Raw genomic sequence first — 16,967 nt, forward strand, 5'->3', positions numbered from 1 at the left:
CTCCCCCCGGATGCTAGCTTACCAAAGTTGGCAAGTATGGTTTGAACTCATGGGGATATGTTTTATACTAAAAAGAATATTAGTCTATAATTTTTATTATGTACACATGCATATGACATGCTCCCTCATTCACAGGTGCACATCATTTGGTATACCACATGAGTATGCAAACAAGAAATGATTGCAAAAATCTATTTCCAAAACAAATACATTCCTTTAATAAGTTTGCTCCATAAATTACATTGTTTACAAATTGTCTCCGCAGCCATTCAGCCGTGGATGATGGCATTAATTGATTTGTCTCAGTAAAGTCTCTTAAAGAGAAATATGTATTAAAAGTACTCCTTGGAAAGAGGGATTGTGTAAAATCTATCAATTGACCAATAGAGCCTTTTGGTTAACATGTGGCATGCAAATTTTTTTATCTTTGGGTGTTAGCAACTGAAACAATTTTTTTGCACTTATCACATGGTTTCAAGATCAGTTCAGTATCACTACTCATTTAAATTCATATTAAATACGTAAAACATTATTTAAATTCAAAGCCTAATAACAAAAAACTTGCCTTTCAAATGGATGGACACGGGAAATAGTTACAGATTGGCTAACAAACCAAGTAAGCAATACTTTATTGTGCCATATATAATATGGGGCATACCGAGCGCAGGCTTATTTTTCTCTCTGTTCTCTATTTTTGAAACAAGACTTTTCTTTTATTTCTATTGTACTCCTAACAGCCTGGGTATGATTTGTTCCTAAAGTGGAAGAGTCTCATTATCTTGTTACTAGCTGAAGTACCCAGCATTGTTCGGATTTAAATCTTCAAGTTATTAAGTTATCAATGAGTTGGATGTAACTGTCAACATTTTAAAAATAATTAGCAGCTCAGCAGCTCTTCCAACACACCCATAAGGGAACTGCCTAGTGTCGTTTTTGTTTTGAGTGGCAAATATTCTCTGTACAGCGCTGCAGAATTAGCGCTATATAAATAAATGATGGTGATGATGATTATTTTTTTGAAAAATAGCAACTAAGATGTCATCCAAATTCATCCAGTGGAAGGCCCAGAGCAGGTTCCCTGTGTTAAATTTCTGCCCAGCGTACACCAACGTTAGGTCTGACCATAACCCAACCACTTCATTAGACATCCCAGACCAATTTCCACCTCTCTGTGAAGTTTTATCCAAATTCATCCAGTGTAAGGCCCAGAACAGGCTCCCCAGGTCAAAGTTCTGCCCGGCGTACACCAACGGGATGTCCAACCGTAACCCCAAGCACTCCATTAGGCATCCCAGACCATTTGCCACCCCTCTGTGAAGTTTTCATTCAAACCCATCCAGTGGAAGGCCCTTAACAGGCAAAATTCTGCCCAGCATACACCAACAGAAAGTTCGACCAGAACCTCAGAGCCCAAGTATGTCTTCTGGGACCCAATGTTACCACTCTGTGAAGATTTCATCCAAAACCTTCTAGTGGAAGGCTCAGAACAGGCCCCCTGGTTTAACGTTCTACCCAATGTACAGTAACGGGAGGTCCAACCGGGACCAAAGCCTCCCTAAAATCTGGTCAGGATCCAACTTGGCTACCTCACATTGGTTTCATCCCAATCGGTGCAGGGGTGTCTGAATGCCTAACCGGACAGACAAACAAACAAACAAACAAACAGACCAATGATTCTTATATATAAATGTTATGCAAATCTATCCAGTGGAAGGGCCAGATCAGGCTCCATGTGTCAAAGTTCTGCTCAGCATACACCAATGGGAGGTCCGACCAGGAACCCAACCACTCCATTAGACATCCCAGACCAATTGCCACCCCTCTGTGAAGCTTAGAACCAAATCCATTCAGTGCAGGCTCAGAACAGGATCCCCAGGTCAACGTTCTGCCCAAAAAAAGATGTTTTCAATATTTGGTGTTTTGTGTACTAATAGCTTACTTTTTCGATACTAAATAACTATGTAAGATTTGGCAGCTTTACCTTAAAAGCTGTGGAAGATATTCACTAACAAACAAACAAACAAACAAACAGAGAAACAAACAAATTTCTTTTTATAAATATAGAGATAAAACATGTCCGTGTGCAGTTCATACACCTTAACTACAGCTAGCACTAGTGTGGAAAATTATTATAGAGACTCACCCCTATATTTGGGGATGTATTATTCCTAAAGAGGATTGATTGGTCTGGCTTTTATCCATATCTATATAATAAGATGTATTATCTGATGGGCATTAATGTGGAACTAATGTTTATATAGCACACTTTGAAAAGACAAAAAAACATTATAAACTTCATAATGTTCATGTTTATGTCCATGGCACAATAAGCGTATTATATCACATTAAAATTGTCATTCTAATAATGCAATAAACACATGGACACAGATATGAATGAGGTCACAAGTTTAATTATAATTGTAAAGGGGTGGCGGAGAAAGCAAAATGTGAGTTGAGCTAAACAGACTAATACTAAACCGAAACAAATGGATGGCCAGTTGGCCTGAAATCCACTAAAACCAAGGATGCCATCCCTTAACTGAGTGCTTAACCTGGCATCAGAGAAACATCAAACCTACTGGACTCACAATGAAATGTCCACGCAAACAGATCAAAGGGTTCTGAAGACAAAGGGCTGCGAGCCAAAGTACTTTGAAGGGAGAAGTAATCTGCAGTCAAACCACAAAAGAGCCTTGTATTAGCCGCTGACAGCAATGCTTTCTTGCCATGCTGTGTTACTTTACGGACACACAGCCTGCCACCAAATGTCCTAACCAAACCCCCAATTTCCAATAAATCTGATCAAGTAAGAGCCACAGCCCCTCATTTGAAAGGTGAGCAGATCCTGCCTGAACAAATGAGCCTGGTCCACTGAAATCAAACGATGCTTAATTACCACTCTCTCGAGTTCCTCAACTAAATTGTCAGTGGACCTGTTCAATTTTTTCAGAATCCGCCTCATAATGGTTTCACTAACTTTACATGCAATGTATGTATGTACTTTTACATACAAAATGTGGTTCATTAACCATTAGCAATGATTTATTGTTTACAGGTTTTTCGGAAATATCAGAATATGAAAAGGATTCAAGAGAACCAGTCAAATGTTCAGGTATTCTGTTTTCAATGATAGCTTCTCCAATGTATATAATTTTGAAGTGCAGATTTGAGCTGGTAGATAACCACAAGAGTATCCAGACAGCACAAAAGAGAAAGTCTCCTCCAGAACCAGAAGAGAAAAGATGTTAAATAAATATAAATAGTGAAGTACAGTCATGGTTGCTAGCAGTTTCTTGTCTTAAGTTTTCTACAATGACTAGTTCATTTTCATATCTCCACCTTCCATTGCCTCTCCTCCTTCCAACGGTACAACACAACCAGTAGCTACATAGAAGCTAGTCACCAGTGGCTATTATAATACATACTTGCCTACTTTCGGCAAGTGTAGTCCGGGAGAGGGGCGTGACTAGAGGGTGAGAGGGGGCAGGGCGCGGCCAAACTCGACATTTTGGCCCCACACTCCGCAACGGAAATGGCATTTGATCTTTGGGGGTCAAGATGACGCGATTCACTGCAAATCGCTTCATTTAGTCTACGCAGTTGCGGGATGTGGGAGACTTGCCTGCTCTCCTGGAAGTCCATGAGACCGACCCGAATTTCGGGAGTCTCCCGGACATTCCGGGAGAGTTGGCAATTACCGTATGTTATAATATTGGTGACTGATAATGCTTCTATCTTACAATAGCCAAACACACTTGCCCCACCAGCAGCTACAATTGTTACTATCTTACGTATCAACTTTTTTCCATACCTGTTCACCTTTATCTTCTATGTAATATTATATGTTATTTCTTTGTATCATCAGCTACTCAATGTACAACACTGCATAATATGTTATTGCTTTATAAATAAAGGGTAATAATCAAAGTCCCTTTGCTATACAATCCATAGCAAAGACTATGCTTAGTTTCTCTAATTGATACATAGTTATTAATTTTGATTCAAAAAATAAAAAAAAATGTTTTTAACCTTAAATGTGTCCTTCAATTTTACTTGCAGATTATACAAAATAAAATAACACAATAGCATTCATATCGGAGGTTGCTAGCGTCCCTGTGGCATAATTAGCCTAATGAACAACAACTGAGACCAAACCAAATATACAAAAGCTGCCTTGTGTGGTATGTGGTGGCTCACAAACCTATTTATTTGTGTAGCATCATTATCAATGTATATTCTGTAAATCTGTTTACTAGTTTGTGAGAAAAGGTATTTATTGCACAATTTGAATTTTTGGTGTTGGATTTTACTGTACAAATATTTTATATAGTGATTTTCATGATTTACTACATTTGCATTGTTAAACAGTTTACCAAACACATGTTAAAATATTCTTTTTTTTTACTTTTCTACAACATAAAAGAAAAATGAGAGAAAAAACGAATTAATGAAAACACTATGGATATACTGAAACATTTTTTGACAAAAGATAGATTAACAATCCCTTTGAATAATATGTATATTTATTACAAAAATTATTGAACCAGTGGTCAAAAATGCAGAAGCGATCTAGCGAATTCTCAATGTGCACTATTGGACTAGAATACTGAAAATGTATATTAAAGTCTTAATATGGTAATGAAATATACATGAACAAGAACATGTATAATATGTGGAAGACCAGTTAATTTTGCTTCATAAAATCAGCTTGTACAAAAAGTGAAAAAAGTTGCAGCCAATCACAATTACTCTGTGCAGTAGAAAAGGGATACATTTTTCTGCTTGTACTATTACATACAATGTATGGTTCATTAACCATTAGCAATCATTTATTGTTTTTCGGACATGGCCTCCCATTCTTCATATCAGAATATGAAAAGGTTTCAAGAAAACCAGTCATCTGTTCAGGTATTCTATTTCCAAGGATTTCTCTTCACCAATAGACAGCAAATCTTAATATCTTTGGCCATTGTGCTCATCTACATCTTCATTCTCTTAGGAAATGCATTAATTGCATTATTGGTTTGTCTAAGCTCCCAATTGCAAAACCCATTGTATATCTTGCTTGGCAACTTTTCTTTTACTGAGATATGCTACACATCTGTTATCATCCCTCAGACTCTTGTTCATATTGTTACAGTGAAGAAAACCATTTCTTACACCGGCTGTCTCTTACAGCTCTATTTTTGTAGTTCCTTTGGTTGCACAGAATGCCTTCTTCTCTCCACCATGGCATATGACCGATACCTGGCCATATGTCATCCTCTACGCTACTCTTCCCTCATGAGAAGCTCTGTGTGTATCAACCTCTCCTTGCTTTGCTGGGCAGCAGGGCTCCTGGGCTCTTTGTTGCCTTTATTAATGGTATCCAAGTTGGTATTTTGTGGACCCAATCAAATCAACCATTTTTTCTGTGATTCTATGAAACTTTTTGCCCTGTCTTGCACAGACATCTATACTAGCAAGTTATCTGTCTTTTTCTTTGCTTCTGCTGTAGTGCTGGGCTCATCCTTGTTGATTCTTTCATCCTATGCTTTTATAATGGGAACTATTTTAAAAATGTCTTCGACTGTAGCTAAACAAAAGGCATTTTCCACTTGTGCATCACATCTTATGGTAGTGTCACTATTCTATGGCACCCTCATTTTCATGTATATTGCCTCACCAGCCATGGACAACAATGAAGTTAATAAAGGTATATCCCTTATATATACTATTGTGACACCTATGCTAAATCCTATCATTTATAGTCTAAGAAATAATGATATTCATAGGGTCCTAGATTTAAAAATGATAAGAGTAAAGATGTTCCTATATAGTAAATTCAATGGTTCCATTAATTCACGGTTGTTTGCAGAGACTTAAGAGTACAAAGAGAGGGTATTGAAATCTTTATCACACTATTAATTCTGTAAGAGATTATGAACAATACTTCACAAAACCTGTGAAGATGTACATATGTGTAACTCTGTATGCTAATTTCTCATTATTGACCACAACACACCCAGAAAAAAAGTAGACTCCAGTCACAAACTTATTATGTTATTTTCCAACAATTTCTACACTGAGAGTCTGTGACACCACTCTCAGCATTTTCCTATGAGATGTGAAACGGGAGATACTGCCCAATGACAATAAAACAGTTCCTAGTACAAGAGAAATGCAGAATTTTCACTGCAGGTGAAGGAGATTTGAAGCATTGCAGTGTGATATGTTGATTCTAGCTTGCTGTTTCAGAACTGAGGATGTCATCAACCTAAGGACAGGTGAACTCCAGTAAACAGTTGTATATGAAGGAGATAATCTGAGATGGAAAACTGCAATCAGCCCACACTGGTCTACATCTCAGTGATTAAAAGGCTACCTAACACCAGAGTGTTAATATTGGACTTGGAATACCATACTCAGGGGTAATGATAGTGCTTACATCCAGTATCACTCAATCCATTTGTATATAGCAATCCATAAGGCAATTGACATTATAATCAGTTAGTGCAATACTTTGAACTGTGTTCTATTTACTGAGACTATACCCTTCCAATCTATTGACTAGTTGCACACCAGTACACTGTGTGATATCATGGTGGTATGAAATAATCCCTCTCTTACAGTGCAGCTAGTACTTAGAGTCAGCATAAAGAAAATATTTTTACCAATAAAAAAAATAGGGTTTGTGCACATAGGAACTTTTCCAATGCACCAATGGTTTGTTCTCTCTGAACTGCATTAATTATGAAGTTTTACTTTTTTCAGTGATAAACTGTGGCCAGATATGGATGGCACAATAACTCATTAGGACATTGACAATGTGGCTTCTATCCAGTATCCTCCATATTTCTTACACACACACACCCAACAAAGAGTAATACAAATATTATCAAACTAAACTAATTCAATTTTAAAAAAAATAAGTTAAAATTTGCTGCAGGAAAACTTATATAACTTCACCCAATAAGCTGAAAATAAATTATAATCATAATACTTACAATTATAAATAATGATAAAACTAAAGACACAATGAGTCATTAAGGAAAGTAAGGCAAAAAAAGTAGAAAATGTTCTCTGGGACAAACCATTACAATGCAAGGTATGTAAATTAGTTTATTATTTTGCACATAAGTTAAATACTGTCTGTTTTTCATGTAGCACACAAATATTTGATATCTATATTTTTACACTGTAATTTAAAGTTGACCTAGGACATGCCCTACACCAATTATAAATCTGTCCCAAATTTTGAAATTTACCTCCCCCTCTAATGCAACATGGTTTTGCCCAGCTGCAGAGTTACTCCTTTTTTATGACATTTAAAACAAAAAAGTCAAATTAAAACATCAAAAGCTCTAAAAAATGCTATAAAACACCCTAGCTCAAATTTTCCTTAAACACATTGGGCCTGATTCATTAAGTAACTTAAGCAAGAAATTGAAGAAGTTTTCTTACTTAAGTTTTCTCGACAAAACCATGTTGCAATGCAAGGGGTGCAAATTAGTTTATTATTTTGCACATAAGATAAATATTGGCTGTTTTTTTATGTAGCACACAAATACTTGATAGCTTATTTGTACACTGAAATTTAAAGTTTATATTTGTGTGCTACATGAATATACAGCCAGTATTTTCTTATGTGCAAAATAATAAACTAATTTGCACCCCTTGCATTGCAACATGGTTTTGCCTAAAAACCAGTAAGAAAACTCAATTTCTTGTCTAAGTTCCTTAATGAATCAGACCCATCATGTTTCTTGTTTGATCCACTAACTCAAATTAGAAACTTTATGTTCATTTTGTTTGTACTGTTTAATATGTAACTATGTGAAAATACCTGTGATAAAGCCTGTTGACCATTCCCTGTACAATAAAATTGTGTTTATAGACTTTTGTGTGTCACTTCTTTAGTAACAGGTTTGATGATATTCATAATTTGGCAACAGTTACAGCAGGAATACAGCTCACACTGCCTTCATATCTAGGTATGTTACCCTCTCAGTAATATAATTTATTGTATTTGGAGTTCAATAACAAAATATATAATAGTAATCCTATTACATATTTTGTGTAAAAAAGTAATGAGACTGACAAACCTTTTTTATTAAATAGCACACATTTACATTCGCACTTACACTCGTACATAACACACAATTATTAAGGTTCCAATCGACATTTATTTATTAGAAAAATTTATTAGATATTGTTTATACATAGATAATATTAAAGTTAAGATATTTATGGTTCAGGTCCTCTAAAAGGTAAAGAATTTGGTCTCATGTTAAATCTTATTTCACCAGCATTAACCTTATTTTGACAGAGAAGTGATCGCATCTAGCGGTCGCAAGTTATGAGCAATATGAGATTAATACTCAAAAGTACTTTATTTATGAGTCAGTTTAAACTGGTTATTCAGCAGGAAGAGACGTAGGCAACAGTTAGCGTAAGTATCCCCCCACCCTTGGAAAAAATCAAATGAAGTGACCTATGACCAGAAGACAACTGGAACATCTTTAATTCTGGACCAATGAAGACCTCTCTTGATGTTATCTGTGTATACTCGTGACATCATCACTGTTTATGCTAATACAAGCTGCATATTAGCACCCTGGTCCATTGTTCTCACTCTTTCTGATCCTGACCACACAGACAACATAATGTTTTCTTATCCTGGGTGAAGCTCATTAGAAAATGTAATGAATTCGGTGTTTCTATACTTCCCTGCTTTATTGTAATATCTGTTATGTGTAATAATGGCTTGCTGTAAATTCTGCTATATTTTGCTTTGGAACCACAACAATCACATTGTATACTGGTTTATTGGTAAGAGATAAAATTACTTTAATAAATATATATATATATATATATATATATATATATATATATATATATATATACATATAATGTTATTGTCTTTTATATTTTGTTTTAATGTCATGATGGTAAAGTGCTTGACAACATAAAGATTCCATACCATGATTCTAAACACTAAAGAAACAGAATCTGGCTCTCTAGACAGGGTTCATCCAGCTTTTCTAATGTTAGTCACAATGAACAATGAAAACCTGCAGGTTTTTATAATTGATACTCCTCCCATAGCCCTAGTTTAATTGCCATGAATGCAGGCACACCCTGTCACCCTGCTGTTAGCTGTGTGAAAAAGATATTTTCAAACAATATGAGTTAGATCAGACTCTATACTATTATTTTGTCAGACATACGTCTTCCATCTGTTTATCTTTGAACTAGGTGCATATCTGCACATATGTGCAGAAGTCTCATATCATATCATATTTCTGCTGGTTGCCAGCTACATAACTCCCTATGTTACTATATATATATATATATATATATATATATATATATATATATATATGTATATATATATTAAAGGAAATATTTTTCCAATTAAAAAAAGCCTTCCTATTTTCTCATTCTTTACATCTATGCTAGTATCTCTCTCTCTTCTCTTGTATAGAGATACAAAAAAAAAGAAGTAGACACGGTCTCAGTAATGGGGCTAAGACATTTTTGACATAAGATGAACTCAGGGATATACACACTAGATTGACATGAGTTACAGAAACAGTTAGGGGTTTGGTGTTATGTGTATAGAAGCTGCTAATGTTAAGCAGAAAGTTTTTTTTGTTGTGGAAATTCGATTCATGTTTTATAGATTGCATATCTGTTTTGTTTTTTTTGTTTTTTTGTTTCGTGCATCCTGTACAAAAATGTGCCTTTACATTTATGCACAAAGGGTGGGGACAGGAGATTGCTGGAGGTTAGACATACAGATATGCATCTCTGTGTAGAACATTGGAGTAGGATTTTTGCCACAAGATACGACATAATGTGAAACCCTATGTCATGTGCAAGCTAATGTTTAGGCATAAATCTGCAAATATATGTTTGTGAATTACTTCCTAGAAATAGTGTGACCTGGTTCGTGCTGTTCGTGACACCCTATAAAATGTAGAATTTGTGTGTTTTATATTGTTTCACTGCTAGACAGACATGTACTGGATACTGTTATATTTGAAGAAAGTGTTATAGAGATAGACCCCTTTGCCCTTCTCACTTAGTCAAGTAGCTGAATGTGGGGTACTGGAAATGGCATGTGAGTTGGCAGAGGGAAAATCGTTTGATATACATTGGTCTTCAGCATTTTTCTAGTCTAGGGGGCGATGTTGAGGTGACTGAGAAATCCTTCATAGCAATACCAGCGCATGAGTAGGACACTACATAGAGGACTTTACACAGTGACACAGTAACCAACTGAAGTAGCTGCTAGTAAAGTCCACACTTACACACACGACTATCCATGGTTATCACACCAGGGCGAACATAGCTGTCAAATAGACAGCAGGGTTCTTTTGTGACAGCTGACAAATCTATATTTTGTTTTGTTTCTTGTTGTATTGTTTTAAAATGTGAATACACACACACACATGCACGCATACACATATTAGTTAATATATGAAGATTTGGGTTACCTGAAGAATTTCTCCAGGTGAAACAAATCCACGTCATCCAATTGCCACCTTGCAGGATCCTCAAGTATACACGGGTGTACTGATAAAATATGTCTAGGTAAAGGTGTATTGAAATGTGTCTAATGTATTACTATGTCAAACTCAAAGCTTTTGTTATTCAATATGATAGCCCTAGAGTTATAATAGGTGATAGGAGTATTCACGTTATTGATAATGAATGTGTAATGTATGAGTAGTGGTAACAAATTACATACTTTTGATTAAGCCACAAACCAGTGTGAACATAAAGTAACGGTACTAGGTAGAACGAATTGAATAGAATGAGAGTTGGAACTTGATTGAAGTGGCTGGTAGCTTTAGCCACCAGTCCTCCCCACTATCGAGATCACTCCTGGGCTGCCTCTTAACCTGTTGACTTTTGAAATGTTTTGACCCCTCTTGGGATGAGTTTGTAACTGAGAGACTAGTCTAGACTTTGAGAGGAGAGGTAAATAGTGAGACAGCAACCGAGAACGTTCAAAACACTGTTTCCTGAAAAGTTACACTAACTGTCAGGATGTTGGACTGGAAGAGTAAGTTGTGGAACAGTAATTTCCTAGGCTCAGGTTATTTGACAGACAGGTACCAGGTGTAGGCTACCAGCATCATGACTTCAAGCGTAGCAGAAACACACTGGTGCCCACTTCACCCACTGCAGAGGGGCCAACACTCAGAGAAGGGTCCAAGTGCACTCATGAATCTGTTCTGGGAGGCTTCTAATGCAGTTAGTAGCACCTGAGCCAAAGGCTAAGACAGTTGTCCAGCATGAAGTTGTAGTGTTCCTGTTCTGTGTTTCTCTCATCACATTCTCTTTTCAGGACGGTCAATTCTTTGATTGTTGACAGGTGACAGAGGCTGGTCAGGTAATGATAATGAGGTATTGGTGTTGAAGGAGAAGTTAGTAGCATAATCGGTCCAGCCAATTACTCTATTCAATTCAGGGGTAAAGGAAAATTTGGAAACCCTGGAGCTTGGAGAAAGTGTGAGGGGCAATTGTCTGAGTAGCATTACGTCCGTAAGTACGTCGACCCCATAGTTGAAGAAAGGTTCATCCAGCGATGCCACTCCAATAATATTCGGACTTGAGCAGGCATCCTTGAGAATGATTATCATTCTTGGGTGGGTAAGGTTGTAGACAAAACTAAGTGCTGAATGTGTTCTCACGTGCCTCAGTGGTTATATCGAGTAGGACTAGTTCTGTTTTCACTAAATATTCCTGAGGTACCCGAATTATGGGTGGGAGGTCACTAGGGGAAAAATATGACACCTAGGTCCCTTAGTCTGGAGTCTCCCAATATTTGGCAAGCCGATTACAAAGAAACTTGAGTATTGGGAGACTGGGAAGAACGAGCAGACAATAGCCCGCCCCACAAGTGTTGAAGAAAGGAAATGTTGATATTATTGGAATGTATATTGTAACTCTGGTTTATGATGTTATTGGTGAAAATGAAATGTTTAAATGTTGTCTAAGCTTAAAGACATGCGTTGACAGACGAAACTGTTAGATGTAAAACAACTGTAGTAAAGTATTCTGTATTGATGATACATGTTCTAATGTGCCCTGTACCATTCCAAATAATGTATTCCATGTTCTATTGTATACAAAAGGTTATCTCCAAGCTTCAGAGGTATACGGTCTATAGTAAAAGAGGAAATTGTTTTGAGGATTAAGACTCTCTCTTATGAATACTTGTTTAGATCTGCAGACAGCATGGTCATAACCCAAGGGGGGACTTGCATTACAGAGCAATGAAAAGTGGTACTGAGATCCTGCATATAAAATCTTTAAAGTGATAGTTTATTATACTATACTATACTAAGGGTGGAACTGACGAAGTCGTATAATTGGATGAACGAAAGTATATTGGTTAATATTGTTTTATCGTGCGATTGCACTCAGTGGCATACTGCGATCGCACGGTAAAATATGCACGCACACAGTCGCACTACAACATTTAGTCATTTATATATTTCATATTTATAATGATTCCAATCCACAGTGATTTATGAACAGATATTATTTAGTTTATTATTAGTTTATATATTATGATTATATGTACACTTTAGTGTTATTTAAGGTTCAGGTTATAAGAATTGTGTCATGTCTGATATCATTTTAATCCCCTATTCATCAACAGTTGTCCGGTTCTTTCGCCGTAAAGATCGCACATTGCATACTCTAGTTAGTAATGTTAAGGAATAAATACTTAAAGTTATATTGACCGTGATGTGTTAATTGACTAGCTTAAACTGGTTTCTGGGCAGGAGAATCATCTGGAATGTTGACCCTCAGCCTTAGAGGGGGTTGTTTGAACTAGCCTATGACCTGTTTACCCTGGACCCACCTGAAGTCTGGACCTATAGAAGCAAGCCATGTCATATGCATTGTTGTCTCTGTAACACTGATTGTATATCATATAGCTGTGCTCCCACTGGCTTCAGCCATTCTCTGACCACAGTATTCTAGAGTGAAATACTGTCCTCTGGTACCCATGGGAGCGCAGCGAGTGCGGTATGTATTTATCTCTTTTTGGTATTGGCTGTACTGTATTATAATCATGTATTGAATTGTTAAACTTTGCATCTGCTAAAATAAATTACTTTGTGCCTTGGAAACACAACACAATCGCTTGGGCAATGCTTATTTGAAAACGATAGAATTACTTTAATAAAAGGCGGCATGGAAGAGTGTTTTGAGGGGCATAAGCAGCATGGCAGAGTGTTTTGAGGGGCAAACGCAGCATGACAGAGTGGGGGGTGGCACAAGCAGCATGGTACAGTGTGATGAAGAGGGGCATTACTGTGGCATAATTTTAAATGTGGGCACTACTGTGTGGCATAACATGACTCATTACTATTATTATCTTGATATTAGCAGCATAAAATAAGAAATATTTTATTCACACACGCACACCTTTTACACATTTTAAAATAAACATGAATTTGAAAAAAGACTAATGGATTGTGAACATTTAAAAGCAATTTATAGCCCATTTCAAGATAGGAATACATTACAATATCTCAATCAAGAAGAAAATTGCAAGTGAGGATGCCAATCAAGAAGCAATATGGAAATATCTTAAATAACAGTTTTTTGTCAGGTGTTATTTAATATATTTTCTTTGATATTTTAAAACTCTTTCTTATAACACAATCTAGTTTTGTGTACCTATTTTATTGTTCTTATTTGAGTATTATTATCATTTATTTGTTAGGCGCCACAAGGTTTCCACAGCACCTTACAAAGTACAAACAGTAGACCATACAGAGAGAAACATTACAGAACAATTAACACAAAGTACCAATGCTTCAGAAACTCCGGGCAGAAATATGGAATGAGGGCGGAGCAGAAAAGTAGGTATGGAGACAGGAGGGGAGAGAGACCCTGCTCATGCGAGCTTACAACTGAAGGGAGGGTGGACAAAACAGGCACGAAAGGGAGGCAGTGATGTAAGGGAGAAAAAGGGACCAGGGGAGAGAGGGGAGAATAAACAGAGTGGATGAGGGGTTAAGTGGATGGTTGGTTGGCTTTCAGAAACAGGTGAGTTTTGAGTGCCCATTTGAAGGAGCACAGATTGGGAGCAAGAAGTCTTGGACTCTGGAGTGGGAAGAGGTAATAAGAGTGGAGGAGAGGCGATGGTCATTTGCCGAGCGCAGGGAGCGGGCAGGAGTGTGAATGGTAAGGAGGTTAGAGATATAGGGGGCAGTGGACTGGGAGAGAGCTTTGTAAGTGGTAGTAAGGAGTTTAAAGAGGATTCTGTAGGGGAAAGGGAGCCAGTGTAAGGCATGGTAGAGAGGGGAGGCAGAGGAGGAGCGGCGTGAGAGGAAGATGAGTCAGCAGCCGCATTAAGTACAGATCGGAGGAGGGCGAGATGGGAGAGGGGGAGGCTAGTGAGAAGGTTGCAGTAGTCAAGGCGGGAGATGATGAGTGCATGGATGATGGTTTTGGTGGCGTTTTCTGAAAGAAAGGGTCGGATACGTGCGATGTTGCGCAGTTGGAAGCGACAGGCTTGTGCAAGGGATTGGACGTGGGGGGCTAAAGAGAGAGAGGAGTCAAGGGTGACACCCAGGCAACGGAGTTGGGTGACAGAGGAGATGGTTGTGTTATTAACAACGATAGAGAGGTTGTGGTGGGAGGAGAGTCTGGAGGGAGGAAAGACAATGAGTTCAGTCTTAGAGATGTTAATTTTGATAAAGTGTGAGGACATCCAGGAGGAGATGGCAGAGAGGCAGTCAGATACACAAGAGAGGAGGGTGGAAGAGAGATCAGGAGAGGCGATGTAGAGTTGAATGTCGTCAGCATAAAGGTGATACTGAAGACCAAAGGAGGAGATGAGTGCACCAAGGGAGGAAGTGTAGAGCGAAAAGTGAAGGGGGCCAAGGACAGAGCCCTGGGGGACTCCTACTTGGAGGGAGGAGGGGGCGGAGGAAGAGCTGGACGTGGAGACAGAGAAGGTGCGGTTGGCGAGGTAAGAGCAGAACCAGGCGTGGGCAGAACCAGAGAGGCTGAGAGAGAGAATAGTTTGCAGAAGGAGGGGGTGGTCCACGGTGTCAAAGGCCACACAGAGGTCGAGGAGGATAAGTAAGGAGAAGTGACCCCTGGATTTGGCTGATAGGAGCTCATTGGTGACCTTGGCCAGGGCAGTGTCAGTGGAGTGGAGGGGGCGGTAACCAGATTGGAGAGGGTCAAAGAGGGATTTGTCCAAGAGGTATCTGGTGAGACGACAGCAGACTAACAGCTCAAGTAGTTTGGAGGCATAGGGGAGAAGTGAGATGGGGCGATAATTGGCAACGAAGGTGGGGCCGAGATTGGTTTTTTTGAGGATAGGAGAGATATGAGCGTGTTTGGATGAGGAAGGTACTACACCAAAGGAGAGTGATAGGTTGAAGAGGTGTGTCAGGTAGGAGCAGGCAGTGGGAGAGAGAGAGCGAAGGAGGTTAGAGGGGATGGGATCAAGAGGACAAGTGGAGGGTGGAGAGGAAAGAATAAGGGAGGGAAATTCGTCGCCTGATGTGGGGCAGAAGGAGGACCAGAGTTGTTTGTTAGAGAGGAGTGGAGTAGTAATGGCAGCGGGAGAGGGGTTGGAGGAGGAGATGTTAAGTCTGATGGCTTCAATTTTGGAAGAGAAAAAAGTGGCAAAGTCAGCAGCTGAGAGGGAAAGAGGGACCGGAGGGGGGGTAGAAAGGAGGGAGTTAAAGGTGGCGAAAAGACGGCGGGGATTAGAGGACTGAGAAGAAATGAAGGATTTAAAGAAGGTTTGTTTAGCAAGGGAGAGGGAAAATCAGAATGAGGAGAGGATAAATTTAAAGAGTCCCATATGGAATTTCCAGTAAGGACTGATTGTTTCCCATAATGAGCTCTCAATACACAAACTCAGACTTGATAACACTCCAGCAAGCAAATCACCAGGTCTTTTTGACTGTAACCATATTAAGGGGTAATTGCCAATCACTAATTATCCCTGCAACCAGTGAAAGGATTATGTGACTGACCTGGGCATCGGAATATCACATTTAACCTCAGGAAGTGCAGAAACTTAACCACAAGATGGAAACTCAAGGTTAAGATTACTACCACCAATCGGTCAGACCAGGAAACAGAAGAGAACTCAATGGAACAAAGAGACTGTGCAGTCTTGTGGCCTATAATGAATAGATTGTTGTACAAGTAGACATTATGGGGTGCTGAAAATGCATATCTATATGTTCTGTCAGAGATATTCAGGGTTTGACAGACATCATATATATTATGCAAAGTTAGGATTATAGAAAGCTTGCAGGAACCTCTGGAGGGTCTCTGGGCAGGTTTAATACCTGTAGAGCAGTCATGTTTGGGATCTAAATCCATATTGAAATCACCTCTAAATATGATTTGACCTTCAGAGGCCTGTGAGAGCCAGATGCGCAAGTATATTAGGGATTTGACTGAGGTTACCTACTGGTGTCATGTGTCATCCTGTGGGTCTGAAGAAACCTTTGTTTTAGTTAGAGTGTTGGATGTAGGTGGTTGGATATTGATGTAACATTTACAATTACAATTTTACACAATGCAACTTTTCAGACATTTCTGCTCTCCACACCTAGGTGTCTCCTCCACACCTAGCTGCACTTCTAGTGTGTGGAGGCATGTCCCAAGGGCAGAGAGTAAATGTGCATCTTAATGTGCACACTGTGTGGACTACTCCAAAATATTTAGGGTGCAACTCCAATACCCTTCATTAAATATCTTTGCTATACTAAATTTAAATACAAAATAATATAGTTATTTTGTAGATAGTAAATGTTGGAACACTGGACCTTATTTATCAATTCCAATTTAGTGACTGAATAACACAAATTCATCCCCTTTTCACAGACTTTTATTTCTTCCAAGACGATGGGCTAGATTTACTAAGCTGCGGGTTTGAAAAAGTGGGGATGTTGCCTATAGCAACCAATCAGATTCTA

The 16,967-nt window shown here is 38.4% G+C and overlaps 1 protein-coding gene across 1 annotated transcript; it reads left to right on the forward strand.

Moving 5' to 3' along the window:
- Nucleotides 1-4,845: 4,845 nt before the first annotated feature.
- On the forward strand, nt 4,846-5,865 carry LOC142152757 (olfactory receptor 6N1-like). The gene has a single exon (XM_075209767.1). The coding sequence runs from the start codon at nt 4,846-4,848 to the stop codon at nt 5,863-5,865; it is 1,020 nt and encodes a 339-aa protein (XP_075065868.1).
- Nucleotides 5,866-16,967: the final 11,102 nt, after the last annotated feature.

This window comes from Mixophyes fleayi, chromosome 1 (assembly GCF_038048845.1).
Source record: "Mixophyes fleayi isolate aMixFle1 chromosome 1, aMixFle1.hap1, whole genome shotgun sequence".
Lineage (NCBI taxonomy): Eukaryota > Metazoa > Chordata > Amphibia > Anura > Limnodynastidae > Mixophyes > Mixophyes fleayi.